This window comes from Oncorhynchus mykiss, chromosome 24 (genome assembly GCF_013265735.2).
Source record: "Oncorhynchus mykiss isolate Arlee chromosome 24, USDA_OmykA_1.1, whole genome shotgun sequence".
Lineage (NCBI taxonomy): Eukaryota > Metazoa > Chordata > Actinopteri > Salmoniformes > Salmonidae > Oncorhynchus > Oncorhynchus mykiss.
The window spans coordinates 20,889,652-20,904,252 of NC_048588.1; the positions used below are offsets into that span (position 1 = coordinate 20,889,652).

Sequence of the window (14,601 nt, forward strand, 5' to 3'; positions counted from 1 at the left end):
CAGTACCATTGACGTTTGAAAGGAGCTTTTTGTCTAGAGCCTTGGGGTGTGACTGCCATTCGAACAGCTCCACCGCTGCATTCAAAAGCAGCCATCGCCACAGAACACACTCAGAAATGGAGTGTACAGCTCTGAGGACTTCACTAGCTTGGCTAGTCTGCTCCCTCTGATGGTCTCAGAAGCCCTGTCTGTCCAGGGTCACTGTCAATCACCACATTCTTATCGGCAGACTCAACAGCCTTGGTTTCTCAAATGACTGCCTCTTCTGCTTCACCAACTACTTCTCAGACAGAGTTCAGTGTGTCAAATCGGAGGGCCTGTTGTACGGACCTCTGGCAGTCTCTATGGGGGTGCCACATGGTTCAATCCTCGGGCCGACTCTTCTCTGTCTACATCAATGATGTCGCACTTGCTGCTGGTGATTCTCTGATTCACCTCTACGCAGACAACACCATTCTGTATACTTCTGGCCCTTCTTTGGACACTGTTTTAACCAACCTCCAGGCAAGCTTCAATGCAATACAACTCTCCTTCCGTGGCCTCCAACTGCCCTTAAATGCAAGGAAATCTAAATGTATGCTCTTCACCCGATCGCTGCCCACACCTGCCCGCCCTTCCAGCATCACTACTCTGGACGGTTCTGACTTAGAATATGTGGACAACTACAAATACCTAGGTGTCTGGTTAGACTGTAAACTCTCCTTCCAGACTCACATTAAGCATCTCCAATCCAAAATTAAATTAAATCTATAATTAGCTTCCTATTTCGCAACAAAGCATCCTTCACTCATGTTGCCAAACATACCCTCGTAAAACTGACTATCCTACCGATCCTTGACTTCGGCGATGTAATTTACAAAATAGCCTCCAACACTCTGCTCAGCAAATTGGATGCAGTATATCACAGTGCCATCCGTTTTGTCACCAAAGCCCCATATACTACCCACCACTGTGACCTGTATGCTCTCGTTGGCTTGGCTGGCCATCGCTTCATATTCATCGCCAAACCCACTGGCTCCAGGTCATCTATAAGTCTTTGCTAGGTAAAGCTCTGCCTTATCTCAGCTCACTGGTCACCATAACAGCACCCACCCGTAGCACGTGCTCCAGCAGGTATATTTCACTGGTCACCCCCAAAGCCAACACCTAATTTGGCCGCCTTTCCTTCCAATTCTCTGCTGCCAATGACTGGAACAAATTGCAAAAATCACTGAAGCTGGAGACTCATATCTCCCTCACTAGCTTTAAGCACCCGCTGTCAAAGCAGCTCACAGATTTCTGCACCTGTACATAGCTCATCTGTAAATAGCCCATCCAACTACCTCATCCCCATACTGTTATTTATTTTACTTATTTTGCTCCTTTGCACCACAGTATCCCTACTTGCACACTCATCTTCTGCACATCTATCACTCCAGTGTTTAATTGCTATATTGTAATTATTTCACCACTATGGCCTATTTATTGCCTTACCTCCCTTATCCTACCTCATTTGCACACACTGTATATAGACTTTTTCTATTGTATTATTGACTGTATGTTTGTTTATTCCATGTGTAACTCTGTGTTGTTGTTTGTGTCACACTGCTTTGCTTTATCTTGGCCAGGTCGCAGTTGTTCTCTCAACTAGCCTACCTGGTTAAATAAAGGTGAAATAAAAAAATAAAACTGTGTGCCGGGTCTCAGCCTGACTGTGTCCTCCTCCTCTCTGACCCCTTTTCTCTCTCTCTCTCTCTCTCTCTCTCTGGCTCTTTCCCTCTCTGCTGTTCACTCTCTGCTGTTCTCTTGCTCCTGTTTTCTCTCTCTTGTTCTGTCTATCTGTCCTCTCCCAACAGACCCCACAGAGAGGATCAGTCTGCATGTCATTTCGAAAGGGCCCCTAATGGAAGGAGCCAACGTGACTCTGAAGTGCAAGGCCGACGGGAACCCACCTCCCACCAGCTTCAACTTCCACATTCTGGCAAGCTCTCAGTGATATGACTCCATTACCCTCCCACACAACCAGAAACCCCACCTGGCATACTGTATGCCCTTAGTTCTTACTCTGATCCCATTAATTACTTGCCTTCTACTCCTATTGTCCTCTTTAACCCAGTCGAACCCTACACCTGGTCAAACTCTACACATCCTACACCATCCACCCTGTCTTTAAAGCGCTACATTAACCTAGACTCAAGCCCATCTGAGAGTTTCAAAATGTATTCCTATGTTCCTAAAGGGAAAGGTGGTGAAGGTGGAGAACTCTGACTCCTACACTGTGACTGATGTCACACGTGAAAGCACAGGGGAATACAAGTGTTCTATTATTGACAATGCCAAGATGGAAGATTCCAAGAACATTACCATCAATTGTAAGTCACTCTTTATCTACAGATATCTTGATCAATGGTTTAAGTTATTGATTATGCGTTCTTCAATTAAGTTAGGTATTATCTTCAACTGAGATACTGCCAGCAATTTCTTTAACGATGCTAGGCCAGCAATGAATTCATGGGAAATACCAGCCATAATGATAGCCCACTTCCTCCTGCTATAGATTGCAATACTCATCATCTAATTCATAATTAATTTTATGTCCGGCTGTATAACCTCATTAGGGTTAGTTTTCTCAAAGGGGAACATTGTCAGAGTATATTTCCGTTTGCAACCTCATCCCTCAGCAGGAAAGGACATACGGTTTGTTATAGAGAATAGAAGCCGAGCATCTCGTCTCACGCTGTGAGGTGAAAATACTTGGAGAGCTCAGGTCCTTTAATGCGTTAAATAAGCTGGATCAATGAGGAGGTGCTGGGGCTTCTGTAGGGAGCTGATATGGTTTTCAACAGGAGTGCTGTTGCCCCTTCTCCACCAGACTGTTAAACTGCCTGTTTACAGTGTGTCCTCCTCCCTTTCTCCCTTTCAGACTTGGATATGAGTTTGAGCCCCTCAGGGAAGGTTATGAAGAGCTTTGGCGAAACCTTGGCTCTGACCCTGCAGACCCATGCATCTGGAGAACTTAAGGTGTCTTGGACTAAGGTAAGACTAAACAGTATTAAAGTTATTATAAGGCCAAGATTTATGTTTTTGGTTGGAAATGGGTGATAAAACCTTCTCAAAGCGATAAGATGACTTCACGTGTTTTTTTTAAATGTAGGTGAAGGTAGCCTAGTGGTTAAGAGTGTTGGGCTGATAACCTACGGGCTGATAACCTACAGATTGATGGTTCCCTGAGCCGACTGCGTGAAAAATATGTTGATGCTCCCTTGAGCAAGGCACTTAACCCTTGTTGCTCTGTCTGGTAATTGTCCGTTTTGTTCATTCATTTCAGGACAATGGCAAGTTGGACAGTCGTCCCACATTTGACAAGCTGACCTACTCTGATTCTGGAAAGTATGAGGTTGTGGTCACCATGGGTGCTCTCATCAAGAAAGCCTCTTTTGAGCTGGTCGTTGAAGGTAAAGATTTTGTGACAGTTACTCAGATATGGCTTTTCTGTTGTTACTGGGCACATTCAACACTGTTTCTCAAAAATTTATTTTTGTACTTGTTCCTAATGACAGAGATTTTTATTCAAAGATCCCGATTTCCCAGTGGATGGCAGTCTCACTTGAGGAAGAGGCTTTCTCCATATTTGTTTGTGTTGTCCATACTTTATCTGGTGTTGTGGCATGGCATGGTGTGATCATTTTCTTGTTTGTTCTGGTGTAGCTGAGGAGGCTGTGCATCTTCTTGCAGGTGTTCCAGTCATTCGGCGGGTGGCCAAGCGACGCGGCGAGGACGGCCAGCATAAGGTACTTACCTGCGAGGCTGAGGGCTCCCCCAAACCCACTGTGGCCTGGAGCGTCAACGGTACCTCGGTATGAACAAACACAGACATCTTCACTAAGGTGCCAGGACAGTCCACTGACACACAGGAGGCGCCATTAGACATTCACACCCATTGAGACATTCATTATACAGACCACACATACTGTATTTATCCATCAGTTACTGTAAAACGCACAACACCCTTATCTATCTTGGAATTGCAGCAAAGACTCACAAAATCATTAGTCTATCTGGAATTCTCTCAAAGCAACACTTTGTGCCATGCACCCATTTTTGTGTGGCGTGTCACCACATGAACGGAACGGAACACACAAATCCTCGCCATCTTTCCGGATGTGTTACTGCCAATATGAAAGCAGCTCCTGACCTTATAAAAAGAGTCCATTTAAGCTTCTTTTTATTGTAATCTGTCAGGAAGCCAGGGAACTCTAAATCTGGGAGGTTTACAGTCAATTAACCTTTGGATGTCTTTGTAGTGAATCAGTGCTTGTGGGTTTTTACTCTCCACACTCTATTTCAGACAAACAGAAACTTCCCCCATAATATTTTTCACTATGTTACTATTTGTGACTTCCTAAGTAACTTGTCTTCTCGAAACTTTTCTGACTGACACTTTCCAAATGGATGGGCTCAGTGTTTTTGTATATAGGTTTCCTTCTCTCAGATGCACACCACGTTTATTATGCATTAGCCTGTCATGAAGACAAAGGCTTTTTGTTCTTGGCGTACCTGTGTGTGCACTGATAGCACAGCTACACAATGAGCCAGCGTGAGATGATGTGCAGCTGTCAGTGTGTGTGTGTGTGTGTGTGTGTGTGTGTGTGTGTGTGTGTGTGTGTGTGTGTGTGTGCGCGCGTGCGTGCGTGCGTGCGTGCGTGCGTGCGTGCGTGCGTGCGTGCGTGCGTGCGCCTGTGTGTGTATTTTTTTGTGTGGGTGTGGGTCCATGACCACGCACACACACATTGGGTCTGCATGACTAATCCAATCCAAGGCGGCACTGACCTCTTTCAATGACTATTCTAAGGCTGAGTCACTCACACACAGTAATTGAGTCACAGCCCACATTGCTGCGCATCTGGGGACAAACACACCAGTGCATTCAAAGTTTAGTCTTTCGTCTCTTATTGTGTGATAAAGAGTTCTTTAAAACAGTAAATAGGATAAGAGATCAAATGTAAGCTTAGTGCAGGCTCTTTTCATAGTAGACGCACACTGTTTGCCTGTGTGTCTGGGGGTTTCTCTAGTCACCTCCCTCTATGCCCTCTATGCCTCCTTATCAGGAGTAGGTTGAGCCTCACAAAAATACAACACCACCTCCTAGTGATAGTACATAAAATGCACATATTTGATTTGATTCTAGCAATGTTCATTATGCCATGGAATAATATAAGATTCCATATATCCCTCGCAATAGATTTATATGATATGCATCTTTGTGCTATTACTAAAGAAGAAGCAGCTATGTTCTGCCATCGTTATATCTCTATCAGATACACAAGATACAAGATAAGCCATTGTACACTAACTAACTACGTCTATTTGATTTTCAGGCTGATGAGAGTCCCTATGTCAATGGAAAGATCACACACAAGCTGACCATTGTGCCTACAGTCAACCTGACCGTTGTCTGCACTGTGTCCAATGAGCTTGGCCAGGACACCAGGACTATTAACGTGTCGACCTGTAAGTACAGTGTGGTGGTATGGCCTACAATTCTCTGCCCTATCCCCTTCCTTCCTCTCTAAAGGGTAACTCACTAATTCTTGCGTGGGTCTGGTCTATCACCCTCTTCCGACGCTAACAAACTCACCCACTGTCTGTATGCATGATGATTAGTCAAATAATATGGGACTGTTTTATGGAGGGAACCTTGGCCATGGGGGCCTAGTTCTTGTCTCTAGCCAACCTAAAACATGCTAGTATGCATACTGGGCATACTATGCATGCTCCTTGGCAATAATAATCTCCCTTTGGTTTCTGCAGTATCTGAATAGATAAAGCAGTATAGACAGCCATATCTCACTCATCTTTGTGTGTTTTGAAAGGAATTTGTCCCTTTTTAATTAGACTCCGTCACTTTTGGTCTGTTTGTCGGGATGCTGGACTCTATCCTTTCCCCTCTCTGCGTCACGTTCTCAGTTTGCATGCGACCGGAAAATCTACACAACTCACAGCGTTACACTCAAGCTAGAGTCTAACATAGCCAATAAAGCACTGTCTGACCAATGACATTATACAGTATACTTAATTGATTTCTGGGTTGGACGTTAATATCCCTTTATATCTGATTTCAGTATTTGAGGAGGTGAGAATGGATAAACAAGGTAAGTTGTGATGGTCTTCTTTATCATTTCCTGTAGCAAGAGGGAGGAGAGGAGGGATTCTGTATAAAATATATAGGATTCCCAGAGAAAGTGGAATCTGCTATTGTGTATTATACCCTTCAGAGCGCAATATCAGATTAACAGCATCCAGAAATTTCCCACTGCTGAAAATCTGTTCAACAACAAGATGTGGTGCTGGGGATGTTGGAAATATTTGTTAAGATGAACATACAAATTCTGAGGATCAGAAGGAGTGGAGCCACCAGCATCCTGACAAAATCTCTCAATGTTATCTATCCTTTCATTTGCCAAAATTTTATTTATTACCCGTTCACAAGGAACAGATCACATTTTCACACATGGCTTAGGGCTGGGTTTGCAAACTGTTCGTATGTAGTCAGTGACACATTTATTTAAATCATAATACAGAAGGTTACAAATTGTATAACAACCATCTAATTTTGTGGCATGTTTGTGTATACCTTATTAATTCATCCATATGTATTAATTCACATTTAGTTGTTTGTTTTTTTTTACCCCTTTTTCACCCCAATTTCATGGTATCCAATTGGTAGTTACAGTCTTGTCCCATCGCTGCAACTCCCATACAGACTCAGGGGAGGTGAAGTTCGAGAGCCGTGCGTACTCCGAAACCAAACCGTACTGCTTCTTGTCATAATGCCCACTTAACCCGGAAGTCAGCCGCACCAATGTGTCGGAGAAAAACACCATACACCTGGCGACCGTGTCAGCGTGCACTGCACCTGGTCCGCCACAGGAGTCACTAGTGCGTGATGGGACAAGAACATCCCTGCCGGCCAAACCCTCCCCTAACCTGGACGACGCTGGAAAGATTGTGCGCCGCCCCATGGGTCTCCCGGTTGCGGCTGGCTGCGACAGAGCCTGGACTCGAATCAGGATCTCTAGTGGCACAGCTAGCACTGTGCCTTAGACCACTGCACCACTCTGGAGGCCATTTATTGACATTTATACACTGGTTTGGGCAGTAACTTTTTTTTAAACTTAAAAAATATATGTTTTACCCTCTTTTCTCCCCGATTTTGTGGTATCCAATTGTTAGTAATTACTATCTTGTCTCATCGCTGCAAGGTCAAAAGCCATGCTTTCTCCAAAACACAACCCAAACTGCTTCTTAACACAGCGCGCTTCCAACCTGGAAGCCAGCCGCACCAATGTGTCGGAGGAAACACTGTGCACCTGGCTACCTTGGTTAGTGCGCACTGCGCCCGGCCCGCCACGGGAGACGCTGATGAGACAAGGATATCCCTACCGGCCAAACCCTCCCTAACCCGGACGACGCTAGGCCAATTGTGCATCGCCCCACGGACCTCCCGGTCACGGCCGGCTGCGACAGAGCCTGGGCGCGAACCCAGAGTCTCTGGTGGCACACCTAGCACTGCGATGCAGTGCCCGAGACCACTGCGCCACCCAGGAGGCCCGGGCAGTAACTTTTAACAGTTACATGTAATCTGATTACAGAAAAAAAAAAAAACTATAATTGTAATCAGATTACAGATACTTTGGAAAACCTATATGGTCCTGTGTGGCTCAGTTGGTAGAGCATGGCACTTGTGTTTACAAGGGTTGTTGGTTCAAATCCCATGGGGGCCCAGTATGAACAAATATAAAAATCTATGTACTGACTATTGTACATCACTCTGGATAACAGTGTTTGTCAAAAATGTAGATGATTACATTTAGAAAGGATATTTTTGAAAACATACATTGTGACACCTTTCTATTTTCTTAATGACATTTCATTCAGACTTGAAAAAAGGCATGTTTAACTCCATTGGTCCTAGGACTCCCACAGTGAAAAAGCTGAAATTCACTGCTTTCATTAATCTGCTTGCACTGCTCTCATATTTATCCTCACATTGAAGTGTTTTACCATTTTCTTTTCTTGACAACTATGGCTACAGGTTGAACACAAAACAATGGCTTGTGAGTGTCATAGAGCAAAACGTGTTAGTGAGAGTCTCAGCCAGTGGAGGCTGCTGAGTGGGAGGACAGCTCATAATAAGGACTGGATCGGAGCTAATGGAACGGCATCAAGCACATGTAAACCATGTGCTTGATGTATTTGATACCATTCCACCCATTCCGCTCCAGCCATTACCGCAAGCCTGTCCTCCCCGCCACCATTCTCCTGTGGTCTGTATAGATGGGTCATAATAGTTTGTAGCTCAAACCGTTCTGACTTTACAGATGTTTTTGTGAGCTGAACCACTTTTGGGATCCGCCCTTGTCTCACAAACACCACTCTAGCACAGCCCCTGTTAATTACACACACTAATGGATAGTATCAGCGGATGCAAAAGAAATAGAAGAATCTAATGCAGCAGTAGTCTGGAGCTCAAACACACAATGTTTAAAAGCGGTTAGAAGTCCAAAATGCACCAGTGTGACCATGGGACTCAAGTTAAGTTTGTTCCACCTGAGCATTTTACTTGCCATCACTGTGAGATGTTGTTGTTGTTTATCAACCTTAGTTGAATGCATTGACTGTAAATCGCTGTGGATATCAGAAGTCTGCTGGCACAATCAAATCAAATTGTATTGGTCACATACACATGGTTAGCAGATGTTAATGCGAGTGTCGCAAAATGCTTGTGCTTCTACAGTTGTGGCCAAAACTTTTGAGAATGACACAAATATAAATTTTCACAAAGTCTGCTGCCTCAGTTTGTATGATGGCAATTTGCATACACTCCAGAATGGTATGAAGAGTGATCAGATTAATTGCAATTAATTGCAAAGTCCCTCTTTGCCATGCAAATGAACTGAATCCCCCAAAAACATTTCCACTGCATTTCAGCCCTGCCACAAAAGGACCAGCTGACATCATGTCAGTGATTCTCTTGTTAACACAAGTGTGAGTGTTGACGAGGACAAGGATGGAGATCACTCTGTCATGCTGATTGAGTTCGAATAACAGACTGGACGCTTCAAAAGGAGGATGGTGCTTGGAATCATTGTTCTTCCTCTGTCAACCTTTGTTACCTGCAAGGAAACACATGCCATCATCATTGCTTTGCACAAAAAGGGCTTCACAGGCAAGGATTTTCCTGCCTGTAAGATTGCACCTAAATCAACCATTTATCAGGTCATCAAGAACTTCAAAGGGAGCGGTTCAATTGTTGTGAAGAAGGCTTCAGGGCCCCCAAGAAAGTTCAGCAAGCGCCAGGACCGTCTCCTAAAGTTGATTCAGCTGCGTGATCGGGGCACCACCAGTACAGAGCTTGCTCAGGAATGACAGCAGGCAGGTGTGAGTGCATCTGCACGCACAGTGAGGCAAAGACTTTTGGAGGATGGCCTGGTGTCAAGAAGGGCAGCAAAGAAGCCACTTCTCTCCAGGAAAAACATCAGGGACAGACTGATATTCTGCAAAAGGTACAGGGATTGGACTGCTGAGGACTGGGGTAAAGTCATTTTCTCTGATGAATCCCCTATCCGATAGTTTGGGGCATCCAGAAAAAAGCTTGTCTGAACAAGACAAGGTGAGCGCTACCATCAGTCCTGTGTCATGCCAACAGTAAAGCATCCTGAGACCATTCATGTGTGAGGTTGCTTCTCAGCCAAGGGAGTGGGCTCACTCACAATTTTGCATAAGAACACAGCCATGAATAAAGAATGGTACCAACACATCCTCCAAGAGCAACTTCTCCCAACCATCCAGGAACAGTTTGGTGACGAACAATGCCTTTTCCAGCATGATGGGGCACCTTGGCATAAGGCAAAAGTGATAACTATGTGGCTCAGGGAACAAAACACTGATATTGTGGGTCCATGGCCAGGAAACTCCCCAGACCTTAATCCCATTGAGAACTTGTGGTCAATCCTCAAGAGGTGGGTGGACAAACAAAATCCACAAACTCCAAGCATTGATTATGCAAGAATGGGCTGCCATCAGTCAGGATGTGGCCCAGAAGTTAATTGACAGCATGCCAGTGCGGATTGCAGAGGTTCTTGAAAAAGAAGGGTCAACACTGAAAATATTGACTCTTTGGATCAACTTCCTGTAATTGTCAATAAAAGCCTTATGAAATGCTTGTAACATCTGACAAAAATATCTAAAGACACTGAATCAGCAAACGTTGTGGACATTAATATTTGTGTCATTCTCAAAACTTTTGGCCACGACTGTACATATAAATATATGGATGAGCGATGGCCAAGTGGCATAGGCAAGGTGCAATAGATGGTATAAAATACAGTATATACAGTACATATGATAAGAGTAATGTAAGATATGTAAACATTATTAAAGTGGCATTGTTTAAAGTGACTAGTGATCTATTTATTAAATTGGCCAGTGATTGGGTCTCAGTGGAGGCTGCAGCCACTCTTGAGTTAGTGATTGCTGTTTAGCAGTCTGATGACCTTAAGATAGAAGCTGTTTTTCAGTAATTCGGTCCCAGCTTTGATGCACCTGTACAGACCTCGCCTTCTGGATGGTAGTGGTGTGAACAGGCAGTGACTCGGGTGGTTGTTGTCCTTGATCTTTTTGGCCTTCCTTTGACATTGGGTGCTGTAGGTGTCACGGAAGGCAGGTAGTTTGCCCCCGGTGATGCGTTGTGCAGACCGCACCACCCTCTGGAGAGCCTTGTGGTTGAAGGTGGTGCAGTTACCGTACCAGGCTGTGATACAAGCCCGACAGGATGCTCTCGATTGTGCATCTGTAAAAGTTTGTCAGAGTTTTGGGTGACAAGACAAATTACTTCAGCCTCCTACTGTCTGTGTGGGTGGACCATTTCAGTTTGTCTGTGATATGTATGCCAAGGAACTTAACTTTACACCTTCTCCGCTGCTGTCCCTTCCATGTAGATAGGGTGCTCCCTCTGCTGTTTCCTGAAGACCATGATCATCTCCTTTTTTTTGAATGAGAGGTTGTTTTCCTGACACCACACTCCCAAGTGCCCTCACCTCCTACCTGTAGACTGTCTTGTCGTTGTTGGTAATCAAGCCCACTACTGTTGTGTCGTCTGCAAACTTGATGATTGAGTTGGAGGCGTGCATGGCCTACACAGTCGTTGGGTGAACAGGGAGTACACGAGGGGGCTGAGCACACACCCTTGTGGGACCCCAGTGTTGAGGGTCAGCGAAGTGGAGATGTTGTTTCCTACCTTCACCACCTGGGGTGGCCGGTCAGAAAGTCCAGGACCCAATTGCACAGGGCGGGGTTGAGACCCAGGGCCTCCAGCTTTATGATGAGCTTGGAGGGTACTATAGTGTTGAATGCTGAGCTGTAGTCAATGAACAGCATTCTTACATAGGTATTGTGATAAGAGTGTCTGCTAAATGACCAAATGTAAATATTTTGCAAGTGTTCATTTTACATTTACATTTTGGTCATTTATCAGACACCATTGTTCCAGCAGACTTCTGATACCAGTGTAGGGTGAAAGGGGGACACAACATTGTGGACCGCTATTTAAAAAAATGGTATAGAAAGTATTTTATTTATTTTTGGAAAACAATTACATGCCCAGAAAGTATATTGTTACCAAATACATTGGATAAGACCGGTGAAATACAAATTACTAAATACTCAAAAGAAATTGAAATAAAGGATTACATTCAGAAAGTAGCCTACTCAACCCTGTTTATGCATACATGTACGGAAATGTATTTTTTGCAGTCTCTTCATTTGCAGAATGTTCTCTCTCCTAGTTTCTGATTTCTCCTCTCTCTTTGTGCCTTTACAGACTCATCCGATGAGGGTGACACGACAAAGTTGGTGGTAGGAGTTATTGTTGGTCTGCTCCTGGCCACCGTAGTTGTGGGTCTAGCATACTGGCTGTACATGAAGAAATCCAAGTAAGTGCATCAATTCAAAATGCCATTTGTATATAGCATGTTATGGTGAAATATGTATTATTATTGGAGGGCTGTGATTAGTGTTAAACAAACTGATTTGTGTTAAAAGGCAAGGCAGCTGGAAGACCGGTGAGAAGGAGGATGGATCCACTGAGGAGAGCAAGAAACTGGAGGAGAAAATAGAAGAAAAGCTGGAGGAGAACAGCCAGAAAGTTGAGGTGTAAAGAAAATAAATGTTTAAAGAATGAGAGAAAAAAGGTAAAGAACTTGTTTTGAAAAACACATCTACAACTGTATATTAGAATATTTGCTTCTTTTGTTTTAGATTAAAATATGCCGGTAACATCATCACTTTTTATTTTTCTGCAGTGTGGAAGCAGCAACTAGAAGATTTTGCACACTTCTGTTAAAATTTGAAAGGGGGCATTGAATTGGATGAAGATCATTTGGATTCGGACTTATTTACAAAACTTTGTTTCCTCTCAATATTGAATGAAAAAAACTGGCTAAATGAACGGATATGTGTTGTACATAAGCCTAAATTGTCTACACTCTAGATAAAATGCATTAACTTTCCTACTATAATAGTTTTTGTTTCAAGTGTTGGTTAAGAGGGATTTAGTTAAATTGAGAAAAATTACAATTGGAGTGTTTGGCTTGGATTGAATTAACATTATTGCTGGTAGAATTACTACTGGACCAGTTGCCTTTTCTGTAAGGATGTGTACATTGGCCTATACCTCCCTGACTCTCAATGCATCCCGAAGAGCTGAAAGTCTTCACCGCAGTTACGTCTCAGTTCCATATCATCAACACAACCAAACACCCATCCACACAACCACAGTCAGTGCATTTTGTCTGTTTTTAATGGCACATACACTGCCATTTTTTGTAGTCTCCATTGGGAAAATAAATTGTAGAAATGTTAATGAAAGGGCTAAGGGTATAGGCTACATAAACAGCTTTGGGTGTTGTAAGGTAATATGAGTTAAGCATTATACCAAGATGCATTGCCTTGGAAGTAGAGGATCTGTTGTACAAATTATTTCATGACATGTTTCATGGTTCCTGTTTATTTTTTAACATTTTTTTACCATCAAAAGTATCAGGAGATTGAGTCATGCTGTTAGGCATCCATTACACTCTTACCATTTGTTTGTGTATCAGTGGGTCATGTTTAATTTGAATGTAACCACTACATTACAGAATATGTCTTATCTCAGTTGTGTTCATAGTGTTTATTTCTGTGCATTCATGTCATTTTTTATGTGAAAAGAGACAGGTTGTCCAACAGTTGGTCAGGGTTATGAGGAGCATTTAATGAACCTGTAAATATATCAGATCTGGATGTAATTGTGATTTGTTTAGGTTATTTTTTGCTATTTATATTGTTCAAGATTACACAATTAGCATCTCTGTTAGTTATATTCAATTATTCTCACAAATTCCACCACTTAGTTTTAAAGGTACTGAACAATTGATAGTACTTTCTTGCAGGTATTTGACAATGATAATTATAATGTAAGCCTTCTGTGGATTTCTATGAGATTTACCACATGATATCTCATACTGTCAGCTGGCTGTTTGTTTCCTACATTGTAGTTAATCTGAAACCATCAAATTGGAAATAAGACCAAAGAGGGTAAATGTTGCCATGCAAGTATTGTAAATACTGGCTTTTGTTTTTGTACTTTTGTTTAAAATAAAGTGTAGCCTACATTTTGAAGAAAGTTGTTAAAGAATGTTTTGTTTGCTCTGTCATTCTTCTCACAATACATCCTAAAAATGATCACCCTTCGGTCATCATTGAGAATAGGTACATATACACACCAAAATCCCAGAGAATCAATCTCTATTCATCCCTATCATCCATAAATCCATATTTTACAATTGGACCACTATTGAGCATTCCTCAACACTAATAGCATGACTGATAAATCAATATAGAATCATACAAGACCATGATAATCAGAAATCCAGAACCTCACATAGAAAGGATGTTTGCTGCCATCCATTGGCCAAAGAACATAGTACGTGGATTTGCTTCATCCTCATTCAGAGAGATCAAAAATGTTACAAATAAGATCCCACTTGGATATTTAAATTGGGTTACTTTCTGTAGTTGGATCTGATTTGTGAATATCTTATCACATGTTAAATGTTACTAGTAAATTGTCAAGCATCAGGTTTTGCTAAACTGAGTTCATGGAACCTTAGAGAACCGTTAAACTGACAGCCATAGAGTATAGGCTACATGTGGGTGCCCTTTATACCTCTAGTCTCTACTGTAAAGCACAACAGCCACTAAAAGAAAAACTGAATTTAATTCTGTCCTGATAAGGAATGTATTTTATAGATGTGTTCTATGCAACAATATCACACAGCTTGTTCATATTCAGGAATCATGTCATGTCAATCTGACTGTTTTTTATTGTTTATTTAACCTTTATTTAACTAGGCAAGTCGGTTAAGAACAAATTCTTATTTAGGTCTGCATGTCTTGCATTTCATTTTCTACTCATTTCTTTTTGCAGTCTACATACAGTTTTATGACTGCCTCAAAAATGCATGCAAAAAAGTTTGGCAAATTCCTATTCATGCATTTTTAATTTAGAAATGCTATCTGGAT

The 14,601-nt window shown here is 42.6% G+C and overlaps 1 protein-coding gene across 2 annotated transcripts in view; it reads left to right on the forward strand.

The window, feature by feature from the left end:
• Window positions 1-13,698, forward strand: part of LOC110503979 (CD166 antigen homolog A) — a 68,868-nt gene extending 55,170 nt beyond the window's left edge. Inside the window, exons 7-16 of one of the 2 annotated variants that reach the window (XM_021582691.2) lie at window positions 1,836-1,960; window positions 2,219-2,351; window positions 2,903-3,015; window positions 3,308-3,434; window positions 3,715-3,836; window positions 5,358-5,490; window positions 6,102-6,131; window positions 11,861-11,972; window positions 12,082-12,230; window positions 12,342-13,698. In XM_021582691.2, coding sequence (XP_021438366.1) covers window positions 1,836-1,960; window positions 2,219-2,351; window positions 2,903-3,015; window positions 3,308-3,434; window positions 3,715-3,836; window positions 5,358-5,490; window positions 6,102-6,131; window positions 11,861-11,972; window positions 12,082-12,196 — 1,010 coding nt within the window. In that variant the 3' untranslated portion in view covers window positions 12,197-12,230; window positions 12,342-13,698. The remainder of the gene's footprint in view (window positions 1-1,835; window positions 1,961-2,218; window positions 2,352-2,902; window positions 3,016-3,307; window positions 3,435-3,714; window positions 3,837-5,357; window positions 5,491-6,101; window positions 6,132-11,860; window positions 11,973-12,081; window positions 12,231-12,341) is intronic. The other variant, XM_021582692.2, reaches the window with a different exon arrangement.
• Window positions 13,699-14,601: the final 903 nt, after the last annotated feature.